This window comes from Denticeps clupeoides, chromosome 19 (assembly GCF_900700375.1).
Source record: "Denticeps clupeoides chromosome 19, fDenClu1.1, whole genome shotgun sequence".
Lineage (NCBI taxonomy): Eukaryota > Metazoa > Chordata > Actinopteri > Clupeiformes > Denticipitidae > Denticeps > Denticeps clupeoides.
Window position 1 is genome coordinate 9499683 of NC_041725.1, and position 26594 is coordinate 9526276.

The following is a 26594-nucleotide window of genomic DNA, read 5'->3' on the forward strand; positions in this document are numbered from 1 at the left end:
AAAAATGAATATTATCAGGGACCCTTGTTTTTGATCATTTAATTTGAAAATGTACATTTGTCCCACACTGGACATTTCTGCACGTGTCCCACTAATTTGCACGTGGCTTCTTTCGAAACTATTTTTAGAGCACTATTGTGTCTTCCGTTTGAAGCATTTACTGGTATTGCTTAATGAGTTTGTCTAATCATGAAATCTCAATTTAACCACAAATACTTAAACAAAATAAATGGCATTTTTTCATCTTTATTATACAATTATTAAATGTGCATTTCAAACTTGTATACATTTTTTAAATGCAAATGTATGTGAGGGTACAGGAATAACAAGCAATGTCGCAACAGCTCATTAAGTTGATTCTATTATTTCCCTCGCAATACAATGCAAGCTTGAATTTTTAAATGTGTACAACTGGAACAGTGCAACAAGGAACATGGGATGATCTGTCCCCTCCTGAAAAAATATAACTTCAATGATGATATGATGAATTGTATTTATACCAAGGGGGTTTGTATTAGGAAGTAGAAGTTAGAAGTAGAGAACTGAATGCCTAACAAGACATTAGGACCATTACCTAATATTTGGAGTTTTGGTAGTTAACAAAAAAAATCCTGATTTGTAAAGCAACCGGGACATCAAACAGATGCACCAAACAGTATCTGCATGTAATCAAAAACAATCCACTGGGTGCTTTGGTAGGTGGCAATCATGGTGGCACGGCACACCCAAGCCCCCAAACTGGCACATCACACTCAGCTGGCATCCTGAAAATGGATGCCGAGCGTGTATGTTTGTACGTGGTATTACCAAAGCAATATGATCGTAAGCACACCTACATCAACCATTTCTGCACTACTTCTGGGCGGGTGGTGCCGGTAGGGAGAGCAAAAGCCTGTTGACTTCTCGCAGCTGAGCGTCCAGTGTCTCCGTGGTGAGAGCCAGCTCTCCCAGTTGTCTCTGCAGGCTGCTGATGGTCTCGTTCAGTTCGTCCTCTTTGCGGCGAGAGTTGAATGCCTGGCGGCTGTACTCCAGTATGACGCAACCGCCACCGATGATGAAGATGATCGCTTCGCCCAAGAGTTCCGCACCAAGCTCAGCCGCTGCCTCCTCATTCAGAGGCTTAATGGTGGCTCCACGAAATCCCATGATCCTCATCTTAGTCCTCATCTCAATCCAGTGGTACACTGTAAAACAACCCTTTTTATATTTAATCATTCATTCCAAACCCCTAACCGGAGTTTAATTAATTATTAGTCATTAATCATCATAATTGTATAAAGATAAAGGATGTCTACAGAAGTGCACAAAACACAGACTTAGATTCTTGGCAGTCATAATTTTAATGTAATCATTTTATGACATTAATTTGACAACAGAATAATCCAGTTGTCACTGGAGAGAAGGCCTTAAAACTGGGGAAAGGGGCATGGTGTTCAAACATACATCTACAAATGAAAGAATTTCCTTATTTGCAGAGACATGTTGCAGTAGTGCATCACCACAATCCTGTATTAGCTGTACAGCCGCCAGCCGCCGCTGCTTCCGACAGCCTCTCCGCCCAGACGACCTGTAGAGTCCGATGATGAGACCACCAGAGAGGTACAGGCGTGGACGTGGAGGCCACGCCGTGCCAAAACGGACTCACAACTCCGAGCATCAGAGGCCTATACACAATTAGTTTTAACCCAGTTAACACTAACACTGCTATGATGCCCACTGCACGCTCATGCTACCATCTCTGATCTCTACTCCTTCACACGGTTCCTTCCATTTTTTTCCTCCTTGAGAGCTTTCCAGAGAGATTACAAGTTTGAGGTGTGTCATCTGTAGTGCCGATTGAGACATGAAAGTGAAGTGATTGTCATTGTGATAAACAGCACACAACGAAATGTGTCCTCTGCTTTTAACCGTCACCCTTGGTGAGCAGTGGGCAGCCGTGACAGGCGCCCGGGGAGCAGTGTGTGGGGACAGAGCTATATTTAGTGGCACCTTGGCGGACCGGGATTCGAACCGGCAACCAATTACGAGTACACTTCCTTACCCGTTAGGCTACCACTGCCCCACACATACTGTCTGTGGTTTTGAGATACACAGAAATAAATTGTTGTTGTTTGTACATAAAACATTTATATAAAAGAAACTCTGTAATGCTGCGATGTTGTTACTTGATCATTCTTGTCTATGTATGGCGGTAAAATGTTAAACAAATTAGTAACTAAACGCCCACGACGAGTACTGTTGGATTTTTTAAAAAATAGGTGTCACAGATAAGGCACTGTCACATTGCGTTTCAATGACAAACACCTCCCGCCCTCGACAAGCTGCCCGAAAAGCTCCCGTGTGGTTGGACGACCGACTGGTCATTCAACAAACTCGGACCAATAGAAATGCCGCATGATCGCGCCTTGGCCAGCCATTGGTTGAAATTCTGACCCCTCACGATGTACTCCCGCCTACTCCGACAGGCAGCTATTCCCGACTCGCACGAAGCCGGGGTTAAACGACGAGCCGTGACTTACACTGTGCCGGCGGTAAGCAGACGTAATTCTTGAAGAACTCGCTCCTCCGTGCCCCCTCTTTCATCCTGTTCGCCACGGGCTTGCTCAGCTGTCTGACCCCCAGGTAGAGCAGCTTGGCGATAGGGAAGGCACCGACGACCATCTTGGCGGAAGCACGTCACTGGCGAAGGCGGGGCCTGCACGGGGTTGCCAGGAAAGGCGTGGCCTCTTATAAATATTCATCATGTGCATTAAAATACACACAGATTCGTATTGTACTTTTTAAAAGGTTGTGCGTTAAAGTGTTCTTGCCAGTAAGCATTTAGCTAGAATAATACACACACACACACACACACACACACATATAGTACAGGGAACTCCAGGTGACGACCTCTTGAAGCTCATCGAGAGAATACTAAGAGTGTGCAAAGCAGTAATCAGAGCAAAGGATGGACATTTTGAAGAAACTAGAATATAAAGCATTTTTCAGTTATTTCACTTTTTTGTTAAGTACATAACTCCACATGTGTTCATTCATAGTTTTGATGCCTTCAGTGAGAATCTACCAATGTAAATGGTCATGAAAATAAAGAAAACACACTGAATGAGAAGGTGTGTCCTACTGTACAAAACAATAATATGAAAAAAAACAATGTATTTTCAGTAACCAAGAAGAAACCACACAGAAATATCTAGAATGCATCAGGTGTGTTTGTTTGGTCTGCTTTGCAAACATTTGTCCATCAAGTTAAAGTCCAGACAGCACACTACAGCAGAACTGTGTCAGAAAGTCCAGGACAAGGATGTGGTTGCGCGCTGCCTGACGTCCACAACATTCTCCTCATTTTTCCTCAGATAATGCACCCCGTCACACTCCAAAAAACATTCACGGGTGGTTGGAGGAACACGACAAGGGTGCATAATGCATCGTTTTTACAGATATCAACCTACTGGACAAACAGGTCAGATTGGACCACCTTCCAAGATGTGCTGGCGACCCCGTCAAGGTCTGCGGGAAACCTCCAGAGATCCGAGTTTGTTTAGTTTAAAGCTCTGCAAGCAGGGGACCCATATTGTGGGACCTGTAGAATACGAGGGAGGTGACATGCCACCAAGGTGCCACTGAGCAAAGCACCGACCCCACACACTGCTCCCCGGGCGCCTGTCACGGCTGCCCCCTGCTCACCAAGGGTGGTGGTTAAATGCAGAGGACACATTTCGTCGTGTCACCGTGTGCTGTGCAAAATAAAAACACACACTGTAAAAAAAAGTTTTTCATTTTTTTTTTGTTTTATAGTTTTGATGCCTTCAGTGAGAATGCAAAGATGCAAATGCGCAGAGACGCACCCCGAGACATTAGATCCCGATATAAAGGAAGGAACGCCGCCTCGGAGGCCCGGCTCACCTGCCCGCGGCGCCCGGCTCGGGTTACACCGCCACCGGCAGGACGGGTGGGCCGGACCGCGCTCCATCACACGGAGGAGGAGGAGGAGGAACCGCGAGCCCCCGCCGACGCTCAGTTGCTCGCCGAGCGCGTCTGGACTCCGCGGCTCCTGTAGTCTCCTGGCCGAGCGGCGCCGCGTCCGGCAGGCCGTGGTGAGAATCCTCCTTTTCTCTCCTTCTCTTTCTTCTTCCCTTTTCACCCCGCCGTCTTAACTCTTCCGCGGCCCGCAAACGAGCGCGTCGCGTCGTCTTTGCTCGGCCCGCTCCGAACGTAATGAAGGGAAACGCGGCGCCCGCGAAAGTTTAGTGAGGAAAGTAAAACATGGAAAAACCAGCCACTGCGTTCAGCCGTGGGCGACCGTGGACTCCCGTTCCGTGGCGTTGTAGTGGATACTGCAGTTTATGGAGGAAAAATACGACTGAGCGTGTGTGTGTGTGTGTGTGTGTGTGTGTGTGTGTGTGTGTGTGTGTCAGTGCGCAGGAATGCGGTGTCAGTGCTCAGGTCTGGACACCGTTCAGCCAGAACTTTTTAACATCTTGAGCTAATCCATTGCACGCATATATATATTATATATTATATATATATATGTGTGTGTGTGTGTGTGTGTATGTATGTATATATATATATATATGTGTGTGTATATATATATATGTGTGTGTGTATGTATATATATATGTGTATATATATATATGTGTGTGTGTGTGTGTGTGTGTGTGCGTACATGTATATATTAGCCATTATATATAATGACAATTACCCCTCAAACATTAACACAGTGTTTTTTTTTTTTTATTGCAAGCAGAGTTTCACGTGGATAAAATTCACTTCTGAATACATAATGCGGTTATGTTTTGTGATCGGTGGTTATTCCTGTGAGCGGAGTTTTATTTCTTGCCAAGATTTTGCCGTCGCCGTGTAGCACAAAGCTCCTAGGCGTGAAAAGACGCCCACCCGGTTTTGCTCCTGCCTTTTGAAATAAAGTTTAGGAAGGAGAACTAAAAGAAAAGGAGGGTCAAGTGTGTCCAGGACGCGGCACGAGATAATAAGCACGTCCCGCGCCTCCGGTGCAATTTATCAGGGTTTTATCAGAGAGCACTTGTGCATGGTATGTGACCTACGCTGGTCTCAAACAGCAGTTCACTACATGGGACAGGCCCGCTGCTGTGTCTCGCCACCGGCATGCTTTTTTGTAGAATGATTGATGGAGGCTTCAGGTTAATCCAGCGGTTAAGTTACCTTCGCTTCGGGAACAGGTGTAAGGAACATTCTTAAAAAAAAAAAAAAAAAAATTGGCCTGATTACTTTCACACCTAGAATGGTCCGGATTCCAGCATGCAGCGTGCCCGAGGCTAAAAACTGTCAAGACCAGCTGAGCAGCATCAAGCTTATTCAGCCTCTGGCCTGCTTCAACTTGTGCTCTCTGCATTCCCGTGCACCTCTGCCTGTTTCCCTATAATTATACTGATTGCGTGCACACACACACACACACACACACACACACACACACACACACACACACACACACACGCAGTTTGTTACTGCAAAAAGTTCACTGTGCACTTATACGCAGTTTTTGTATTGTTCCCTGCTACAGGGACAGGTTTTGTGATTGTCAGCTATGATTTATGTGCACGCTGCTTCTCTCTTTAGCATCTGGGCAATGTTGTTTATCTCGACACGATCCACCCTTCACTCAAACTGTGCAATGTGTGCGCTTGGAGACGATGCAAGACATGCTGTGTAAGTCCCATGGAACGCCTGGCTGTTTGTGTTGTAAAGAGTTGCGAGATTCCTCGCTTGCGAGACAAATAAGCGGGGAGTACAGTATAAGGGGAGGATGAGGGAGAATGTAATCTTAGAAACATTCAATTACACAGATGAGTTCATTTTTCCTTTTTTGTAACAGTGGTGTGTAATTGCACAATCTGCAGTGTGTGTGAAGCATAAGCTCAGTGTGATAAATATATATAAATAGACTCATTGAAAACTTGAACCCGATGCCTTTGACTTACAGAATCCTCTCTGGTCAGAATGTTGTGTTGTGTTACTAAATTATTGCACAATCCGATTTGGCATTGAATCTGGTGCCTAACCCAACCCTTAATCTGAAAGGGAGCGCCATTAAAAGGGTTAAACCAGGCCCCGTGACACTTTGCCTTTGTGTGTGTCAGTTAGTGTGACGGGTGTCTAAAATCTGTCATGTGACTGTTTTTTCCCAGCATAAGGGTGTTAAGAGTGGAGCGCTTAACAGTTATGGGACCCTCTGTGCTCTCGTAAACATATTCAGCTGACCAAAATAACAGAGGCCTGTTGTGTTCCCTTTGAACTGAAATTCAGATAAAAAGGCAAATTGATCCGCTGTCAATACGGTGCAGTGTGTTGGGAGGCTGTTGAAATGGTTTGGGGGAATATGTATTTTCAGTGCCACTGAAAACCTTTCCTTCGCTAATAGAAGTATTATAACACAATAACACTATTATATTTTCAAAAAGACCCCTTTATTCCATACATATGATTTGTTGTCACCGGACTTTTGATATTCAGAAGCACAACATGAAAACACAAGCGATTGTCAATTGAGGTGATATTTCCCTCATGATGCAGGATATCAGCAACATTTTTGGGAAAAACCTTTGAATTTTTGGCACTGATAACCTGTCTGCATGTTTAGTTTGGTAGCATTTGGTCTTGATTTCTGCAAATCGTGAAGAAATGCTTTATGTGACAATAGCAAACATAGCCCAAGCACTACCGTAAAATGGTTTGAAAACCGGGCCTTACCAGCCCTGAAGACTGCAGCGCCGACTTTCACTGACTTTCACCCAGGCGTGGCCAGACACAGCACACACGTAACGGCTGTAAAACGCTCCCTTTGGTAAGAGTAAATTGCGGCATCCTGTATGGAACCTCGTATCTATTTAAACCTAGATATGATATAGTTTAATTGCTTCGAAGGAATGCAAGAGGTGAAGCAACCTTGCGTGAGGCTTGTGGTTGCATTATGTGTTGTGTTGTGTTGCATTATGGCTCAGCTGTCTAGGATCTTCATAGTTCAGATGATGTTTTTTGTACCTAGAAACCATGCTGGGGGAGGAGACCAAAAAAAAAAAAAGAAAGAAAGAATAACAGAACAGAATAACAGGGCTGGCGCAGTTATTGGCTCATATCCTTTTATTGTCTATGAACTGGAATGCTGACCCTGGGTCGAGCTTCCTCTGACTGTATCACAAACATTCAGTGTGGTAATGATGAGATTAATGTCCCTTGCTGTTCTGTAGTCTAAGATCTTTTTATACTCTCGGGGTCATGACGATACGGGGCCAACCGTTTACTGTTATGGTGCCGCCGTGAAGGTTGGAAATGTGAGAGCAGGATTAGGAAAGACAGAAACCAACGTGGGAGAGGCAGAGAAGTAGAGAGAGCGCAAGAGCAAATGAATAATAGTTGCTTGGGTCACGCCCTGAGAATTTCTCCCACTCACCAGGCATCCCACAGTGCTCAGGACTTGCCGCACAGTCTGGAAAGGGGCGTGTGAGAGGAGGAGGAGTAAAGGGCGGAGAGAGTGCTGCTTGAGAGCGTTGGCGCGTGACCCGCATGACGCAGACGAAGTCGGAGCTTTTCTTGGCCCCACACCGATAAGGCTGAGCGCTCCCATACACTGCAGCCCTGTCAGGATGGGCGTGGGACCCGGGCCCAAGGTCCTGTCGGCGGCTCATGTTAACACACAGACTCTTTACCGCACGGTGTACAGCCTCGCCTCCCAGACCATAACCTCATTCAGCGATACACTCACCGGCCAGCTGTTCTGTCATTCTTGTGGACTGAAAAGGCTGGTGACAAATTTCATTAAGCACACGGTCCCGCCATCAGCTGTGTGTCACCAGACGGGAACTCTTTGACTCGCCTCTAAACCACAGGGCACAAAATTGTAAGATTATGGCAATGAAGTTAACACGGATGCAAAATTCATTGGAGCCAGAGACAATATCTACTTTTTTTTTTGGTTTTTGTTTGGTTTGGTTTTGGCATTTCAGATTGTTTCTTCAGTTCTGTTCAAAAGTAGCTACATTTTTTAATGAACTGTTATGACGTTGGAATGGTACATTCTTACTGGCAATGTCACATTATGGCAGTATGCATAGCTAAGAATTGTATGAGCCCCTGAGCAAGTCTCTTAATATTTGGGATAAATATTCGACTAGACCACAAGGTGTCACCAAGATGGCGGATCCATCTGGATCCAAAATGGTGCTATTTTGTACTATTTTGTCTTTCAGTGCTTCAAAATAGAAACATGTATTGGAGAAAACCATGTCTACAATAAAAAAAAAACCCAGCTTCGTCATCCTTCTAACTGCGCCTTTCATAGTTGCCCACTGCTCACCAAGGGTGATTGGTTAAAAGCAGAGGACACATTTTGTTGTGTTACCGTGTGGTGTGCTTGCTGTGATGCATATGAAGGCCCTGCTGCCCTCCACCCTGGACCCACAACAATTCGCCTATCGTCCAAACCTCTCCACGGATGATGCCATGGCCACCACCCTGCATCTGACCCTCACCCACCTGGACAATAAGGACATAGACTTCAGTTCAGCATTCAACGGCATCATTCCTCAGCACCTGATCGAGAAGCTCCCTCTGAAATTAGAACTTGGTCTAATGCTGTTCACCCTGCTGACCCACCCACCACTGTACAGCTCTGCACATCATCAAGTTCTCCAATGACATGACCGTGGTATGTCGATGAGTCAGCCTATAGAGAGGAGGTGCGACGACTGATGGACTGGTGTAAGGTCAACACCAGTCCATTTCTGAACGTGGACAAAACAAAAGAGATGATTGTTGACTTCAGAAGAGAAAGGAGGGACCACTCTCCACGGAACTTTGACAGATTTCCTGTGGAGATTGTCAAGATCTTTGTCAAGTTCCTCTGTGTTCATCTAGAAGAGAACCTCTCCCGGGCTCTCAACATTCTGACCTGCTGTATCACTGTATGGATTGGGAACTGCACCGCATCAGACTGCCAAACCCTATAGTGGATAGCAAGGACAGCTGCATTGTGAAGGACTCCACACACCCCTCACATGCATTCTTCACCCTCTTACCATCTGGATAAAGGTACCGAAGCATTCAAGCCCTCACTGCCAGACTATGCAACAGCTTCTTTTTACAGACAATGAGACAACTAAACACTCAGGGACTTTCCACTCTGGAAGTACAGACACACACACCACCTCTTTTATGTCTGAAAGTTGAGTCATGGCAACCGGACTTTCTTTCTTTAAGTGAAAGTGAAGTGATTGTCACTTGTGATACACAGCAACACAGTGAAATTTGTCCTCTGCATTAACCCGTCACACTGAGTGAGCAGTGGCGCCCGGGGAGCAGTGTGTGGGGATGGTGCTTTGCTCAGTTTCACCTCAGTGTCACCTTGGTCTGATTGGGATTTGAACCGGCAACCTTCTGATTACTGGGCCGCTTCCTTAACTGCTAGGCCACCACTGCCCCAAGTAATGTAGAGACGTTTCATTCTGCATCCACACAAATTCACCTGGATGACTGAGAATCTTCACAGACACTACCTCTTTAATGTTTAGAAATATTATCTATTCCATTTTACACAGCGCTTTTTTTTCTTGGCACCTATATTATTCATTTTGCTAGTTTGGCACTTTCTGTCTTCTTTATTGTCTACATGATTTGTCTGCCTGTAATTTCAATTCTTGCACTGCCTGTGTCCCCTGTTTGCACTTTATGTAGCCCGGTTTGTCTGTGTCGCACACGTGCACTTTATGTCGGTCTGTAACTTTGTTTTAACGTTGCATGCAGCTCAAGGTTCCGGATACATGTTGTTTCCTTTCACTATGTACTGTCTAACATGTATGTAGTTGAAATGACAATAATGTACTGCACTGTACTGTACGGTGCTGTACTAACATGCTCTGGGAATCAGGAAGCGCACATTATAAGAAAACCCATGTTACCTTTGTTAGCTTTGGCACAGGCGAGGCTTTTTTTTTTTACTTGACCGTACATGATGTCTCAACTTGTCATGGCAGGTTTGTCATGCAGGTTCTGTCTTAGCCTTTTTTTAGCGGGCTTCTGCAGACTCGCGGTGAGTCGGCGCGACAGTTTTGTGCAGCTGGTAGAATGACAACATTGTCTCTCTCATGCTGACTCAGGGTGGCAGACAGGAGTGGGCACACGCACGTGTTTCTGACGAATGTTTTTAGCCTAGAGCTGATGTCCTAGTACAGTCCCTGACAAAAGTGTTGTTGCCTGTGTACAAATTGACCTCAAGTGCCGCTGAAATATATTTTTATTCAAGATTTTTTTTTACAAGAAATGGCTCGTTTTACAGCTTTGGTAATAATGTTTCCGTGCAAAATGAAACTGTCAAAATGTATTCTAATATTCAAAGCATTGAGTCAATTTTTGCAAAGACATAAGTGTTGTCGCCTTGTCATATGAGCATCAATGGTGGCCAATATTGGATCAATTGGTTCTCAGGTGTGTATAAAAAGAGGCCCAGTACACTAGACCTTCACATCAACTGCAACCAGACCTCATTCACCCTGAGACTTAAATGTTGATTATCAAGAGGCTGAAGACCAGATCTGCTGGTGGCAGACACCTTCAATGTGTCTCAGCGTCAAGTCAATGTGTCTCAGCGAGAGGATCATTTGTTGACTCGAAAATTCAAGGCCAGCCCATTTTCCACTGCATCAGAGCTCCACGAGACCTGTTCACCTGAAGTCGCTGTGTCAACCAGAACAGTTTGTCGGATTCTGTCTCAAAATGGCCTCCATGGTCGAATCAGTGCCCAGGAGCCAGCACTAAACAAAAGACAATTGAAAAAAACACGTGGCATTTGCCAAGGCCCACAGCCTGCTAAAAGGATGGACGGTGGAAAAGATTTCCATTTGAAACTTAAGAACTAAAAAACTGTAGTTGTAGCTTTGCTAAGCTGTTGGCCATTTTCTATATACTGTAAATGCAAGTAAAATGTGATTGCAAATGAATGAAAATAGATGTGCAGTTGCCATTTTGTCATATATAACCAATGCTGTGGATATTTCTTTTGTACCCTTCTTCTGACCGATTTCTTTCAATAATGAAATCGCTTTAATTCATTGTAAGCCCAATGCAATCATGGCTTTTGCCGTCAGTAAAATCCTACAAGGACATCTGAATCTGGGATTAAAGCAAGAGGTGCTTGAACAATGTATTTTATGCAGAATCACCTGTGTGAGGTTGAATGTGTTTTGGCATCCGTTGTAAAGATTAGTAAAAAAGGGTTTGACAACCCTTGTGTGAATTAGCTTGATCTCAGTAAACCTCTAACTGAGATACATTTATTCTGAGAGTCACAAGCACAACCTCCGTTTGCCAGTACAGCAGCATTAGAGTCCATTCCTCTTTGTGTCCTCTCTTCTTCAGCACAGCCATGGTTCAGGACACAAACAGCCACGTCAGAAGCTTGAATTTGTGGTCAAATAATCACTTTTTTGTTGATTTGATCATATATCTCCTCTGTGTCCTACTAGAAGATCCAGTTATCTAGTTTTAGTTTCCTGGCAGAGGCAGCCAGAATTTTATATAAATTGTGTTCTTGAGCCCAAAAACAAATCAAAGAACTGCCACCATATTATATATTTAGGATAATGTTCTTCTCCTTCTTCCTGTTATATAAATCTTTTTACAAGACGTGTTTATTGTCAGAAAGTAGAAAAACTTTGAGTCAAAGTTGCAGTAGCTGTACAAAAAATCCAGGCATTAATGTTTGCTTCCAAGTAATCTGTCTGCATGCTTGTAGGGTTGGATGGTGTACTGGGAAACTGTAAAAATGTCTTGTAATGGTCCGTCTGTGACCATGCTCCTGTCTGTGAGTGGTGACAAAATAAACGTGGGTCCTCTTTCAGGAAAGTTAGTGATGGTTCCAGTGGATGTCTAAACAGTAGAAACAGGCATCTTTACTTGTCTTTCCCATGTTGATGGATTGTTTAGGAAGTGTGGTATATGTGTCTCCTCATCTTTGTGCTATATTCAATGAGGAAGGCAGGGATTAAAGCTCCTTTAAATACAAAGTTTCCATGCACTCCAATCGAAAAGTACAAATTAAATGGGAAACTTGCTCCTACGACATACAGTTCACTATTATTTCCAGCCACAATAACTGTGGCTTCATGTGTAAATTAATGAATTCTCACTCACGCACTCACATCCCAGAGCCACTAAATTAATTAAGTAATTATTTGAATTTAGGGTTTGATCTTTTGCTATTTGCACTTAGTTAATCCATTACAGAAAGTTAATGGTCAAAAATCCAAATACACTGACTGTTGTATATTTAGTAGCAGAAGTAGTCAAACCCAACTTAATACCATTGTGTCCATGAGTGTCTCCAGGGGGACTGTCCCTGTACCTACTGACTGTAAGTCGTTCTATATAAGGGCACCTGCTAAATGGCAGAAATATAAAATGAAAATGTAAGATACAATAGATGAATAGACACAATTATGGGTCTTATAGATTGTTTAGAAATGTTAACCTTTAAAAATTGGCTCTGTTTTGAAATTGTAATAAAGGTTGTGCAACCATGCCATGCCAATATGTTGTCAAGATGTGGTTATGTAATGTTGGAACAGAATGAGCCTTCAGTTGAACAAATCTTCTCTACTGTCTGCTTTTTTTTTTTCATCTCAGCAGCGTGGTGAAAGGGGAAGCCCCAAATCTGTGCACATCTTCAGAAGCCATGACTTCACAAGCCAGCTTTGGCAGCAGTTTTCTGTGTGAGTGCTTTACTTTTTTTTCTATTTCTTTTGACACTTGACTTCCGTTTAATAATAAATAACTTTTGTACAGTACCGTTTGAACGTTTTGTGTCATTTTGCAATTTCATTGTTTTCTGTGATAAACAGATGAGCTGAGTTTGAATAAAGTAGCATTGTAGTAGAACTGAAGATTTATTGTTTTCTGATAATGGGCCTCTACAAATATTGAATTCATAAATGTCATTTACAACAATTACAATGTCTGCAATGATCAATTTCTGATCAATTTTATTTTAATTGAGTTGTATCCTAGAAATCATGACATGACCCAATTTTTTTTTTAAATGACCCTCAGCATTTGAATGGTAATGTACATTAGTACATATGCCACCTAAGGGAAAAGGAGAAATGTATACACTTACATATAAACTGTATTATTTTAAACACAGGTCAGACACTGACCTGTTTGGCACTGATATAAGCTGACAATTTGTCATCATGCCTTTATATGTTGTGCATCACATACATTTTGTACAGTCCAGACTATAAATGATGACCTGAGTGCCTCCATGGCCACAGCTGACCAGCTGTCTCGTGAGTTTGACTCTTTGATGAAGGAGTGCTCCCCTTCCACAGACACCACGCCCCAGGTACACTTTCCTAATCTCAATTTAAAATGACACCCAGTGCAGCATGTCAGTCTCACAGAATTTTTTGAGTTAGATTTTTTTATGCATCTAATGAGCAGCCACTTGTGTGTTCGATTTCTATGAACATTGTCAGTTGATTGAATCAGCAATGGCCGTTAAGGCCTTCACACTTCCTGTATATTCATGATGTATGATGTGTATTTCTCCCACCAGCAACTTTACAATGCACAGGGTCAAAAGACTTCAATACCAAGCAGCAGCTCCCTGCCCAGTTCTTCAAATACTAATGGGTCTGGGGGGAGCAGTCTCAGAAGCAGCTCCCAGTCCAGCATCTTCGAGCCCAGTCCGCGCATTGTGGAGTCACTTATCTCCAGCAACAAGAACAGGCCATCCTCCCCAGGTCTCCCCAAGTCTAGCCAGGTTTTCTCCCAGCTTGCCCGCCCTGACCAATCCCCACACACCACCAGACGTCTATCTCCAACACCCATCATGCCAGTGTCTTATGACCGAAGCCCTCGCAGCTCTTTGAGTTACATGGACCACAATCCCAGCCCCAGCGCTCAGATGTATAACCAGCCTTCTCGCATGATGCTGCATCCCTCCTCCAATACTATGTCCCAGTATGACCCTATGGTGTCAGGTCGCCAATCGCCAAGGCTGGACAGGATGGAGAGGTCATCCTCCCCTCGTCCTTTCAGCCAACCAGAAGCAAGCACTTTACCGCGCAACTTCATGCCATTCAGGCAAACAGGTAAAAACCTGAAAATTATGATACATGGTTCAAATTAGCACTGCTGCTTGAACCACATGTCTACCACACATCTATACTTAATCATGCTTCATACCTAGTATAAAGGCAGTGGTTACTGGGGCAGTGGTGGCCTAGCGGTTAAGGAAGCGGCCCCTAATCAGAAGGTGCCGGTTCGAATCCTGATCTGCCAAGGTGCCACTGAGCAAAGCACCGTCCCCACACACTGCTCCCAGGGCACCTGTCATGGCTGCCCACTGCTCACCAAGGGTGATGGTTAAAAGCAGAGTGTGCATGTGCTGTGCTGCAGTGTATCACAATGACAATCACTTCACTTTCACGTCACTTAAAAGGATCTGACAATGTGGATCTGACAGCGGTTAGCAACATGGCTAATTCCAAGCAACCCCCCCAAATCCCCCCACCCCCACCCCCCGCACTCTGGCAGCCGTGACCCAGAGTAGAACTATGCTTATTATGGCGAGTGCAAGAGTGAATGTGTGTAAGGGGTTGTTGAGGGATGTTTTAATGAAAGCACTTGTCAACACACGTCTAAGCACATCTGTCCAAGTTCACTGGAATGTTTTTTCCTTTTGTGCAGATGAAGTAGTGCCAAGACAAAAAAGCCCTGCAAAATGGAATGAAACTGATCTGGATGTTTCGTACGAAAGAAAACCTCACCACACCTATGACAGTGAGTCCTTCAAATCTTTGCTTTACTGCCTTTATTCATGTGAATGCTGATCTCTCTTAAACTTCTCGGCTTCACCAGCATGCCTCTTTAGCTATCTGCATTAGAGCTGCACATAAAAATGATTAACTCTGGGGCAGATACCAGCAGTTCAGAGGTGATCAGCGTGTACTTTTCCCTGTACCAGAAACTGAGTGGCAGAGGCCATCTGTGCCCAATCGAAACTGGACAGAGTCCAACTTGGACGGGCCTCCTCCTACCCCTACACCCAAAAAAGTATGTTAGTCTCTACCTCTTGGACTAATCATTTGCTTATTACTATTTTTAACTATCAGGAACAATGTCCAGAACAAGCATAGCTATGATTCCATGTTATTATTGCAGGGATAAACAGGTTAAGATAGTGAATATATGGATACCTTTAGACTGACATATGCCTTCATACCTTTAGGATCCTGCCACTCGTCCTCTGCAGCTACCTCAGGGAGGTTCATTGCCGAGAAACACACGGATCTCTGTCCCCCCAGACTGCATCTCCTCACCTACTTCCCTCTACAGCACCCAGCCAATCATCTCACGGATCTCCATCCCACCATCATCGACACGGGCACGGCAGCATCGGTCCATCCCGTTATCGGTCATCATGAGGCTGCAGAACCCGCACTATGCCTCTGCCGCCACCCACTACCCACGAGGGCCCAACCTGGAGGGCATCCCTCCACAGTACCGCCAGCAGATCCCGTTTCCAACAGAGTACCTGCCCCAGCCTCCTCAACCTGAGCTCAGGCAACCTGCTTACTTCGAGGAAGGTACACAGAACTCTTCCTTAACAGTGGAAGCAAATATAATGGCAACAATAATAAAAATTTATATCCAATCGTAATGCTCACATTCTCACATCTTTAAATTGTCGTTGAAAAAAATTTCAAAACAAGCGAGTGTCCCTTCAATTATTTTGGGCCAGGTTATACAAAGACACATTTTTCCATAATGTAGTCACCTGCTCTTCTTGTACAATGCAGACTGACATTAAAGAGTCGCTTTCACCTGAGCACCATATTTACTTATATTTTTTTCACTCGTTTATCGAATTTATTTCATGATACAAAATCTTACTGTTGGCTGTTTACAGCATTAAACTCGGGTGATGTGGATGCTGAGCTTGAAAGGCTGGATCCAGCAGCAAAAGTTTCCCAGCCAGCACCAGAGGGGCCAGTGCCAAGCAAAGAAATGGAGGCAGTTCCAGCAGGGGAACCAGGGGCTGTCCTCAGGCCCCTCAGCCCCACCAGACTGCAGCCCGTGGTGTCCCCTCAGACGGTGGAGGTCCCTGTGGAGGAGATTCTGATGCTCCGCTCAGAGATTCCCAGAGCACTGAAGCGCCGCGGATCGGTGGACCAGTCACAGGCCATGAAGCAGGCCTCCAGCATCCCACCCAGCCAGTATAAGCAATTCATCAACAAATGGTTCCACAGGAATAGGAAGACGGAGAAGGGCGGTGACAGCCCCAGCTCATCAGACTCAGAGGAGAGCCCCACCATTATCATTCCCAAAATCACACCCGTCGTGCCTTCATCACTCCCGGCAGAGAACAAGGTGCTTTGCAGCATTTTTTCATTCCACTGGAGCAGCAAATGGATCACATATGTTTCCCTTAATTAATCTTTGTGTAACATTTATACTTGTCATATTCTTGGAACCACCTGTCACCTGTCAAGTTTTACTGTTTTTTTTACTGTTTATGAATGGGTTGAATCGGGTATGTTAGACAGTGTGAAAATATATGGCCTTCCTCTTTAAGGGTTTGAAGTCTATCCTGCGGCGGAACAGTCGGGAGCGGAAAGGCTCGAGCTCACGTGCTCGACTCAGTCCACTGGTGTTGCTGCTGGATGGAGCTCTGGTGGGAGAGCTGGAAACGGTCCAGAAAGCTGTACAGGAGGTATAAGCCCACCCCACCACCACACACACGCTTTTATGTCTTCTCGTGCACTTTCATGATTTTACAGACTTTCACAATTTATAGTATAACAAATAGTGTATGTTTCTGGATTTACAAAAATAAACAAGAATGGACTGCCTGCTAGTTATCTGCGTATGAGAAATGATCTACCCAGCCCGTCCTTTTGGTTGGTTTGTAATTAGGTCTGTCATTTATTTCTCATAAAGAAAGCATTAAAAAGGAGGAGCCTATAGCTCTCATGCACACAAGTCTGGAAGATTTGATCTCAGATCCAGTCAATATGTGTCACACCTAAGTGCAGCACAAGACCTTCTTTGCTCCCAGCAATCTCTGCTGCAGTAATCTATAGGGACCACATCCAAAACAAAATATAGATTATCAGCCCTTTAATTCAAGTATTCTCATAGGCTGTCTAGGCAATGTGACTTCAGCATGTTCTGTGTCTTATACACTTGTAAAGGAATGTTAAAAAAGCATGTGATTTGTTGGGTAGATGACTGACCCCAGCCAGCCGAATGACGAAGGCATCACAGCATTGCACAATGCCATCTGTGGTGGACACCACGCTGTAGTAGAACTCCTGGTGCAGATAGGAGCCAACGTCAGTGCGCCTGACAGCCATGGCTGGTGAGCTTCTTCATTTTCTGTCTAGCTGTGTTTTCTCTGGACTTCCATCACATGCATGCATTCAAACATTTGCTACCCTCATACAAATATAATTCCAATGAATCATCAGCAGAATTATCTTGAAATGATCTTAAATTGGCTGATGTGTGTGCCTTATTGCTAAGAAATAGAATATGAAAAATCAACCATTTTGACTGAAGTTTCTTTTGTGGACTAAATCTATTTTCCCGTCACATTTAAGATGTGTTCATGTCTTTGTAGTAAATGTCTGAATCGTATCTACTATCCTCTTGCCCTTGACAGGACACCGCTGCACTGTGCTGCCTCTTGTAACGACCTGTCACTGTGTGAATATCTAGTGCGTAGTGGGGCTGCCGTGATGGCAGTAACGGAGAGCGATGGGGCCACGGCAGCTCAAAAGTGTGACCCTTATGCTCCGGGCTATGAGGAGTGTGAGAGCTTCTTGAGAGGTAAGGTCATATCATGTCATACCTTTTTCAGAATGCCTTGATTTTTGGTCATTGTGATACACTGCACACAGTGCACACAATGAAATGTGTCCTGTACATTTAATCCATTGCCCTTAGTGAGCAGTGGGCAGCCATTAAAGGCACCCAGGAAGCAGTGTGTACACGTCCTGCTCTGGCCTGATGCTAAATTAACAGATATTTTGCAACTGTGCAGATGTATGATACGGATTGTGTTTAATAGAGATCTGTCTTCACAAATTTAAGGGTTGTTCTGATAAGTCACTGCATTCTGTGCAGGAAACAATGCCTTACAATAACGTTATGCAGTTATTTCTTATTTACTTACTTCCTAGTTATATTTAAGACCACCGTTGTATTGGATTATGTTTTGCATCCTCTCAGGTGTGGAGGAAGCCATGGGTGTTGAGAAGAGTGGGGTACTGTATGCTCTGTGGGGATACCCTGCCCAGGCACCAGATGAGCTGTCCTTCCGTGAGGGGGACATGGTGACCATCCTGAAGAAGCCAGAGGCGGTGGACTGGTGGTGGGCTTCGCTCTGTGGAAGGGAAGGACTTGTCCCAAACAACTACTTTGGGGTGAGACACACCACATGCAAACACAGCAAACATGTTTTAAAGTTATAGTAGTGCGTTGTAGACCTGAGATGATCAGTAGAAAGGATGCGTGGTAGAACAGACCACAGGCTAAGAACTGGTTTGGCCCTGGTGTATGTGTGTGCGCTGTATATATTATCTATTTATATCATGCGTATTGTGGGGACAAAAACTGTGGGCTAATGTTGTGGAAAGTGAAATCACAATGCTTATTTACTCGGATCAAGTTTACGTGCGGGCTAAAGTTTAGCCTTAAAGTCAATCATTTTTGGATTTTGGTAGCAGACTGAAAACAGACTGAAATTTAAATTCTCACCATAACAATCATCTCACGTAATAACAAGATATTACATAGTTTTAACTGTCACAGCTACAGCTGTGAAAACTATGTAATATCTTTCTATGGTGAGAATTTAAATTTCAGTCTGTTTTTGGTACAACTTGTCTTTTTGCGTTTAATGAAGGTGATATACTGTTATTCATTAGAATTTCACAGAAGCATAGCTCAAGACATGAGAACAATATTCCTAGTTGTGTTAAATGCCAATACCCTTACCTTTATCTTTTCTCTTCTTTAACAGCTTTTTCCTAAAGTTCGGCCTAAGTCTCTGTGCTAGAGGCTGGGAGACTCACTGTTTACCACACCTAGTGCCTTATTAATGGACCATCAAATCAAGCCAAAAACATTTTAAGTATCCTGGATGGTCATTGCATTTGTTCGGATTCAACTTGCAGCAAGTGGCAAATGCATTCATTTTTTCGTTCTAGTGTACAATATTTTATTTAACTGTAGTTTGCTATTACCCTGTTTTGTATCGACTTGCTTTCTAATTACAAAGCCTCCCTAAGGGACACGAACTTCATTTCAGAGGCTGTGAAAAGAAAGGGCAACTAGTCAAACCAGCATTGCAACAAATCCACACACATTATTATTTCTCCTATCAAGATTATCACATGCTTGTCACCTACTAGTCTGTTACAAGGCTCTGCCCATTAAAATAATCGTGACAAACATATGTAGGAAAATTGGGAAACATTTAGAACATTTCGTATTTAAAGCTGCATTTTGCGGCATGTCAGAGCACAGAAAATTTGACAGCAGTGTGTTGTGGAGCTGCGAAGTCACCCCCTCTTTTCTCTCTCTGTCCTTTTGGGGGCTTAGCCTCTCATTTAAAAACTTGGCAGTATTTCTTCAGTAATATTCCAAGACTGTACAAATATAGTTGTGTAATTGCTGTAATAGTGTTTTACTGCGTGTGAATGTTGGGGTGAAGTAGGACATTTGTGAGTAACAGTGAACAGTAACTGGATTGCAGACATGTTTCTTCCCTTCTGATGCACATTTACCAGATTATAGCCGTTTGATCACTCTTATCTCATGGGTTGATTTGTAGAATGGGCCATGTTACACATGGCAATGAACACTACGCGTTATCTGTTCAACTCTCTGTAGTAATGGTAGCCATGACATTAATTTTCTAGGCAAAATGAATGTAATTTTTTTTTCTGGGATGCGGTTACCTGTGAGAAATGATAATAAGAGTGTGTGGGATGTATTGGTTATATGTGGGACAAGCTTTTTGACAAAATATAACTGTAATGTAATGTTTTTTTAATTATTATATGAACAAAAACAATAAATACTAATGTCCAGAAATTATGGAAGTATAATACTGGAATGCATAATAATCCTGAAACTATGAACATATCACTGTTATGTTTAAGGATTTTATGGGGCAATTTTATTACTTTATGGAATTTATTATGGAGATTTCCAAGAAATTACATATAAAACAATATAACTAATATATCGTGGGGCAGTGGTGGGTAAGGAAGCAGACCTGTAATTGGAAGGTTTCTGGTTCAAATCCTGAACCGTCAAGATGCCACTGAGGTGCCCTTGATCAAGGTGCCATCCTCACACACTGCTCTCTGGGCACCTTTCATGTCTGCCCACTGCTCACCAAGGGTGACGGGTTAAAAGCGGAGGACACATTGCTGTGCTGCAGTGTTTCACAATGAGCATCATTTCACTTATTTATTTTTCAGTCAATAAATAGGGGAAACTTGTGGTAAGAATTTCCCCAGCAAAGTGGATCTTGACTACACTGTGCTGACCAGTCTGACAGGATAGTCACGTGCCTTTGTATTTTGCAAATTTTAAAAATATTTTTTAAAATCTGAATGGAACTTTCAATGAATTTGTGGCATGTTCTAATATATATGACATAGGCTTACACTGATTCTGTTTTTGTTGTAATTAATATCTCCACTGGGTGCCAGCAATGAGTCGAAGATGATGTTGAGCATTGCTCAAGTCCACTTTCCCCTTGGCCCTGTTTTGTCCCATATATCTCATCTCAAATTCATAAACATATCAATTAATTTTCTCTTTATATCCCAAATATACCAGTCTTCACCTCAAAAGAAATTAATTGTGTGAGACCCCTTTGCAGCAGTGATGTATTGCTTTCTTCACAGTCTTCATTTTGCGTGATGATTATAAGCCATATTTGATTAATCAGCTATCCAGCATCATTATGTACGTGTGTCTAATTAAATGAAAAAGTGGCTGGTGATTAATCTTTTTAATTAAGCATCAGGCCGCTCTTTTGATCAGTAGCAGGAGGATGCGGATGCTGTGGCCCCTGACAACATTAATGACAGCATTGGCCCAACCAAAGCTATATAAATCCTGGTGTACAGATATAAGCAATGGGGGCAGGAAACATAACCTTCAGCAGGTCTCACGTTTGAGTCCGAATAATTTAATTTATGTAACCATTCTGTGTTATCTGCAGCCTGCCGGTTGCTTATATAATCATATATGACCCGTGGATGCTGAAATAGGCTCTATATTTGTAGGTCTGTGTTTACCAAAGTCGCTAATGCCAGAGCTTTCCTGCATCTAGCAAACCCGGCTGTATGTTTTTTAAAAGGTTTGGGATCTTTTTAGAATCATGAATGACTCTATAATTAAATACGCGACCTAGTTCTGAACCGAACATGCTGAGAGGCATTCGAAAAGCAACTCGCACTCACACACACACACACACACACACACACCTGCATGTCACAACCGTCGGCCCTCGTCAGTGTTTCGGAGACGCAGGAATTGCGTTTGCGCACGTCAGCAGCTGCAGTCGTGGATTGTGCTGAATGGCGATTCTCTGGGAGCAGAACTCATTTGATGCCCCACTGAAAGCCCATTATTACTGAAATGAGGCAAAATGAAGTGCTATTGATGTGGGCCGAGGCCTGAGATTTCAGGTCAGAGCGGTGACCCGCCTCACCAACACGCGTCTGCTTCATTTCTTTTTTAATAACATATTCTGTTCCGTCCTATCCCTGCTCCCCAATCTCTCTTTGCCACATCTATCCCTCGCTCCCTCCCTCCCATCTTAACATTTATTTATTTATTTATTTGACTCAATACCAGGAGAGGAGTGGGCCATTATCGGAAATGGCGCTTATTTGTTCCACGGCGGCTCCACTCGACATGACGGCGCGGCCCATTTCCAGCACGCCTTCCACCGCCACAATCAAATAAATATATAAAGAGCCGCGAGCAGATGGGCTTTTCTTCCAGGCTGATCCTTCATCCGGCTGAAGGAAAGACTGAGCGTGGCAACTGAATCGGCAATTGAATCAGCAGGAACGGGAAGACAATAAAGCTCAAGAAGGTGAGATGGAGTGCGAGGGCGCGGTGTGTGAAGTGTGAAGACCACCAACGGCCGGTTCCATATGTTTGGAGAACGTGCGACACAAATTCATGGATAATCTATGTACTGACTGAGTGCAATTCAGGCAAAAGAGGCAAAAGTTATGGGCGGAGTTTCACTGTACTTTCTGCATGGGGCAGTGGCGGCCTAGCGGTTAAGGAAGCGGCCCCGTAATCAGAAGGTTGCCGGTTCGAATCCCCATTGCAAATCACCGTCCCCACACACTGCTCCCCGGGCGCCTGTCATGGCTGCCCACTGCTCACCAAGGGTGATGGGTTAAATGCAGAGGACAAATTTCACTGTGTGCCCCGTGTGCTGTGCTGCTGTGTATCACATGTGACAATCACTTTATCTTTATGTACGGTCTGCTGAGTAATGAATGTCACATGCCTACACACACACACACACACACACACAGACTGCTGCCAAAGGCACTCACCTCATTGTTAGCTCTCAGTACGCCTGCCCAGAGGTCATAAATGTTGAACGTTAGCCTTTTAAAGTATTAAAGAAGCCGCTGTGCGTAATTACGACTGAGGAGATGGCTTTTGTCAGATCAGCGGTGGGGAAATCTCTCTAAATGCGATCTCAACAAGGGAAGCGCTTAATTATTTAACCACAACAAAACAGCAGGGCCCGGCAGGACAGACAGACGAGCACACCAAAAAAACATCAAAAAACGCCCAAAGGGAGCTTCATACACGATACTTCTCGCAACGCTGATCATCAACTCTGGTCGACCTGTTTGCCGAGTACGCAGTAGACAAAGGAGTATATGTGTGTGCGTGTGTGTGAGCAGTTGGATAACATCGATAACAGTTGTGAATAATACATGAACAGCGCATGTAAACCACGGCATGTGCTTAGAGGCTGACCGGAGCCAGGCAGGAGTAATGTACCGGAGGCGGCGGTGAGGTGAGGTTAAGCTGAGGTGCCACACACACACAGACGGTGAGAGAGAGAGAGAGAGAGAGAGACACGCACACCACAGCACCAGCAGGGGCCCATAAAATCTGGCATGTTTGCACCAAGTCGTGGACCGGGAACACCCAGACACAGACAGGGCCACAGGGCATTGCATTTCAGGCGATTAGATAAAAAAAGACAGATTCCACTGGAGAGAGAGAGAGTTAAAAAAAAAAATGACACAGAGCAGTGCTCCCTCTACCTCCCGCCTCCTCTCTCCCATTCCAGCCCATGCTACCTCTCTCTCTCTCTCTCTCTCCTAAGGAGTAATGAATAATAGAGGAGAGCTTGTCCTCCCTCCCTTTCCCAGTTAATCAGCCCTCGCCTGACTGCCCGCTCCTCTCCCACTCGTTACTTTAATAAATCATTCAGGCCTTCAGGACGACAGGTCCGTCAGCGCCAGCTAAGCACGGAGGGCACCGGTAAAGACCCCCGTCTCCCCTACGCCTTGTTCCATCCACTTTCTTTTTTAAATCCGTCCCTCTCTCATATCCTGCTGCTTCATTTTTCCATAGTTCCACCCACACGCTCTTCTCTTTCCCCATCCACTTATTCATTTCTTTTTTTTATTTCCGCACCTCTTGGTCCAGATTCATACACACACGCCTTCCTTCCCCTTTCCATCCTTCACGCTGTCTCAAAGGACACATTTTCACTTAAGCACTTGCTCCACTCTTGAACCGCCCCCCTCTCCCCTGAAAACTCCGGTTGTGCTCATTCGTTTTCTGCCTCTCCTTCCCTCCGTTCACTCCATCACTCTCCGGCCTCGCTGGCCTACTCGGGGTTAGCAGTTCGCAGCGATGACGTCAGATCTGTGCCGGGCCGTGCATGAAAGTGGGTGCCCTGCATGGAGGGAAGGCAGCGGCTCAGTTCTTACCCAGCGCATCAAGGGCAAACAGCAGAATCCATTTTAGAGAAGGAGAGAGAGCGAGAGAAGGGGAGGGAGAGGAATTTAAATGGCATCAAAATACCTCCTTTTTCCTCTCTAAATTACTCTTGTCACTTATGGTGACACGCTATGATGCAGTTTGTAATCGGATGAAGGAAAAATGCTAAACAAACAATGTACAATAAAAAAATGCCAAAAAGAAAAAGGTCAAAAATATCCGAGCATACACTTATTCAAAGTTTCCAAAGCAACAATTACAGCAAAACGGAAGAACACTGAACGTTTACGTTGCATTCTGGGACACAAATATCTTGGAGTCCAAGAGTTTCCAAATGTTCCCTACTGGCTCTGTCCCATGAAACTCAAACTGTTGCCTTTTACTCAATACGTGCATGAAGCTCTGAGGCCTCGTCACAAAATCATGAAATTCTGATTTATATGACAGCTTACACTAATCCTAAAACACGAGTTCAGTTAGGAGTTAAACTCATTTACAGAAATGAGGTGAACACTGAACACTGTCACTGGGGCCATAACAATACATTATATTACAATAATTTCTATTATACTTTTATCCAAAGCAACTTATGCAGCATTCCAGACAACCTTCTTCTAGAAAATGTACAGTTGCATGAAAAATAAAAGATGAAAAATTCCAAACATTTTTTTCTGAATTTTAAAGAAATCGTACAACCATAGCTTAAGTTTAGTTATAATAGCTCTTAATATAATGTTGGAATTATGTAAATACCTTTTTATGACTCCAGTGCCATTGGTTAAAAGTCTTTATTACAGAATTCACACAGCACAATATTTTACCATTTTTAATAATAGAGTAATCTCTAGTCCCTGAAAAGTGCCTGGAGGTTGAATGAAAGTGAAGTGATTGTCATTGTGAAACACTGCAGCACAGCACACGGTGACACAACGAAATGTGTCCTCTGCTTTTAACCAACACCCTTAGTGAGCAGTGGGCAGCCATGACGGGCGCCCGGGGAGCAGTGTGTGGGGATGATGCTTTGCTTAGTGGCACCTCTGCTTCCTTACCCACTAGGCCAACCACTGGAAAATCTGAAATCTTCATCCTATAAAAGTTCTAATGCTCTCCACACCAGAAAAAAAGAGTTTATTGGTAATAATCACTCCCCATAATGTTTACTCCTCTAGCCTAATTGCTTCTCGCTCTCTCATTCTCAGGTTCTCGTCCCCTGATGTCTTACTGTTGTTCATTTCCCTGAGTTTGCACCTTCGTAGGTTTCTCCGCATGGAAGGCAGTGCCGAGTGGCAATTATTCTTGATCTGCTTCCATTAGCACATCTCTTTCTCTCCATTCCTTGGCTTGGGGTATTAATCACTTTAATTGCCAAAGAACCTCCATTCTTTTCCCTTCTCTCTCTCTCTCTCTCTCTCGCACACACCCTCTCTCTTTCTGCCTTTAAGCCTGACGGGCTCGGCTATCACTCCTTTCCCCTCACAGAGTCGCTGGCTTTGTACCCCTAATCCCCTTAAACGGCCACTTCAGCGTTTATTTCATTATTTGTCATCTTCCTGACAGTCATCAAAATTCCCAGCGAAACTCTCCAAGCTGGAACGTGTGAGTTCAAGTTCGAGTGTGTGTGTGTGTGTGTGTGTGTGTGTAGTGTGTCATATTGAGAGCTTTTGTTAGCTTGTTAGCTTTTAATGCCCATCTTTTTTGTTTTAACACACGATCTGATTAGTCATTGTTCTGCTCTTCCTGTTCCAGGCTTTTAATGAGGTGCTATTTTGGTTCAGTTTGAGGTTAATGAAATAAGGGAAGCGTGCAGAATTGCTGTGTTGGGCAGAAACGCGCAGTGCATCATGGGGCGAGTGTGAAAAGCGGTAACAAGTGAAGCGGAGCATTGTGTAATAACACCTCGGTCCGCAGTGACCTGCGCTAACAGCACTTTCTCCCTATTGTTTCCCAAAGCACGTTACATCACCGCCACCACCCGGCCCTCTGCCACTTGCTTCGGCTTCGGCTACAATGATAATGTGATTATGAAAGTGAATGCTGTGTCCCTGTGCTCCATTCACAGCTCGGGGTGATGGAATGGGACACACCTTGAAACTCACCTTGCGTGCGTGCCAGTGTGTGTGCTGCTGTGTCTCTGGGTCGGCGTGAGACCCCACACAGAGAGGCTGTAATGAACCCTGATGGGGAGGATGATTGCCCAGGTCGGAGTCGAGAGAAGAGTGCCAGACATACTGATATGAACTCCCTGCGATGCCGGGCCCACGAGTGCGTCCGCGGTCCCCCAATCTCACAGACCAAATGAGAGTGTGCAGAGGGATGGATGGAGGAGATAGAGGGGAGGGGTGATGAATAAATGATGTATCCTTGTATCTGTTCCTGCAGGGATGGCAAATTACTCAAATATTATTTATTTATTTATTTCTATTCTAGACCAGTAATTTTCAAAATTTCACCACACTGTGAAACATGAACACTGACTACACTTTTCAAACCTTAATATTTTAGCGTTCAGTTTTTTCAGTGCACCGCAGATTACGAAAATGATTTTC

General features: G+C 44.1%; 2 protein-coding genes across 3 annotated transcripts; one reads left to right on the forward strand and one right to left on the reverse strand.

Moving 5' to 3' along the window:
* Window positions 1-230: 230 nt before the first annotated feature.
* On the reverse strand, window positions 231-2692 carry opa3 (outer mitochondrial membrane lipid metabolism regulator OPA3). Its single transcript, XM_028962630.1, has 2 exons — window positions 2520-2692; window positions 231-1184 (listed from the first exon to the last, which is right to left on the reverse strand). Exons 1-2 carry the CDS (start codon window positions 2659-2661, stop codon window positions 853-855), a joined length of 474 nt encoding a protein of 157 aa, XP_028818463.1. The 5' UTR covers window positions 2662-2692; the 3' UTR covers window positions 231-852.
* A 1247-nt stretch (window positions 2693-3939) lies between these two features.
* On the forward strand, window positions 3940-20130 carry ppp1r13l (protein phosphatase 1, regulatory subunit 13 like). Of its 2 annotated transcripts, none has more exons than XM_028962628.1 (13): window positions 3940-4094; window positions 12649-12734; window positions 13254-13366; window positions 13580-14117; window positions 14716-14808; window positions 14993-15081; window positions 15257-15614; window positions 15938-16398; window positions 16604-16741; window positions 17256-17389; window positions 17693-17859; window positions 18262-18455; window positions 19055-20130. In XM_028962628.1, the coding sequence occupies exons 2-13, from the start codon at window positions 12698-12700 to the stop codon at window positions 19088-19090; spliced, it is 2358 nt and encodes a 785-aa protein (XP_028818461.1). In that variant the 5' UTR covers window positions 3940-4094; window positions 12649-12697; the 3' UTR covers window positions 19091-20130. The 2 variants fall into 2 exon arrangements, with proteins under 2 accessions (XP_028818461.1, XP_028818462.1); XM_028962629.1 differs by having other exon boundaries at window positions 3941-4094; window positions 12652-12734.
* The last annotated feature ends 6464 nt before the right edge of the window (window positions 20131-26594 follow it).

What these genes read in the sequence shown, in the direction of transcription:
- opa3 (XM_028962630.1), bottom strand. Translation starts at nt 2,661, where the DNA reads ATGGTCGTCGGTGCCTTCCCTATCGCCAAGCTGCTCTACCTGGGGGTC. An exon ending in CTGCTTACCGCCGGCACAGT is followed by an intron (nt 1,185 to 2,519) that starts GTAAGTCACGGC and finishes GTTGTTTTACAG; the next exon opens with TGTACCACTGGATTGAGATG.
- ppp1r13l (XM_028962628.1), top strand. Translation starts at nt 12,698, where the DNA reads ATGACTTCACAAGCCAGCTTTGGCAGCAGTTTTCTGT. An exon ending in CCACAGACACCACGCCCCAG is followed by an intron (nt 13,367 to 13,579) that starts GTACACTTTCCT and finishes TTCTCCCACCAG; the next exon opens with CAACTTTACAATGCACAGGG. An exon ending in CATGCCATTCAGGCAAACAG is followed by an intron (nt 14,118 to 14,715) that starts GTAAAAACCTGA and finishes CCTTTTGTGCAG; the next exon opens with ATGAAGTAGTGCCAAGACAA.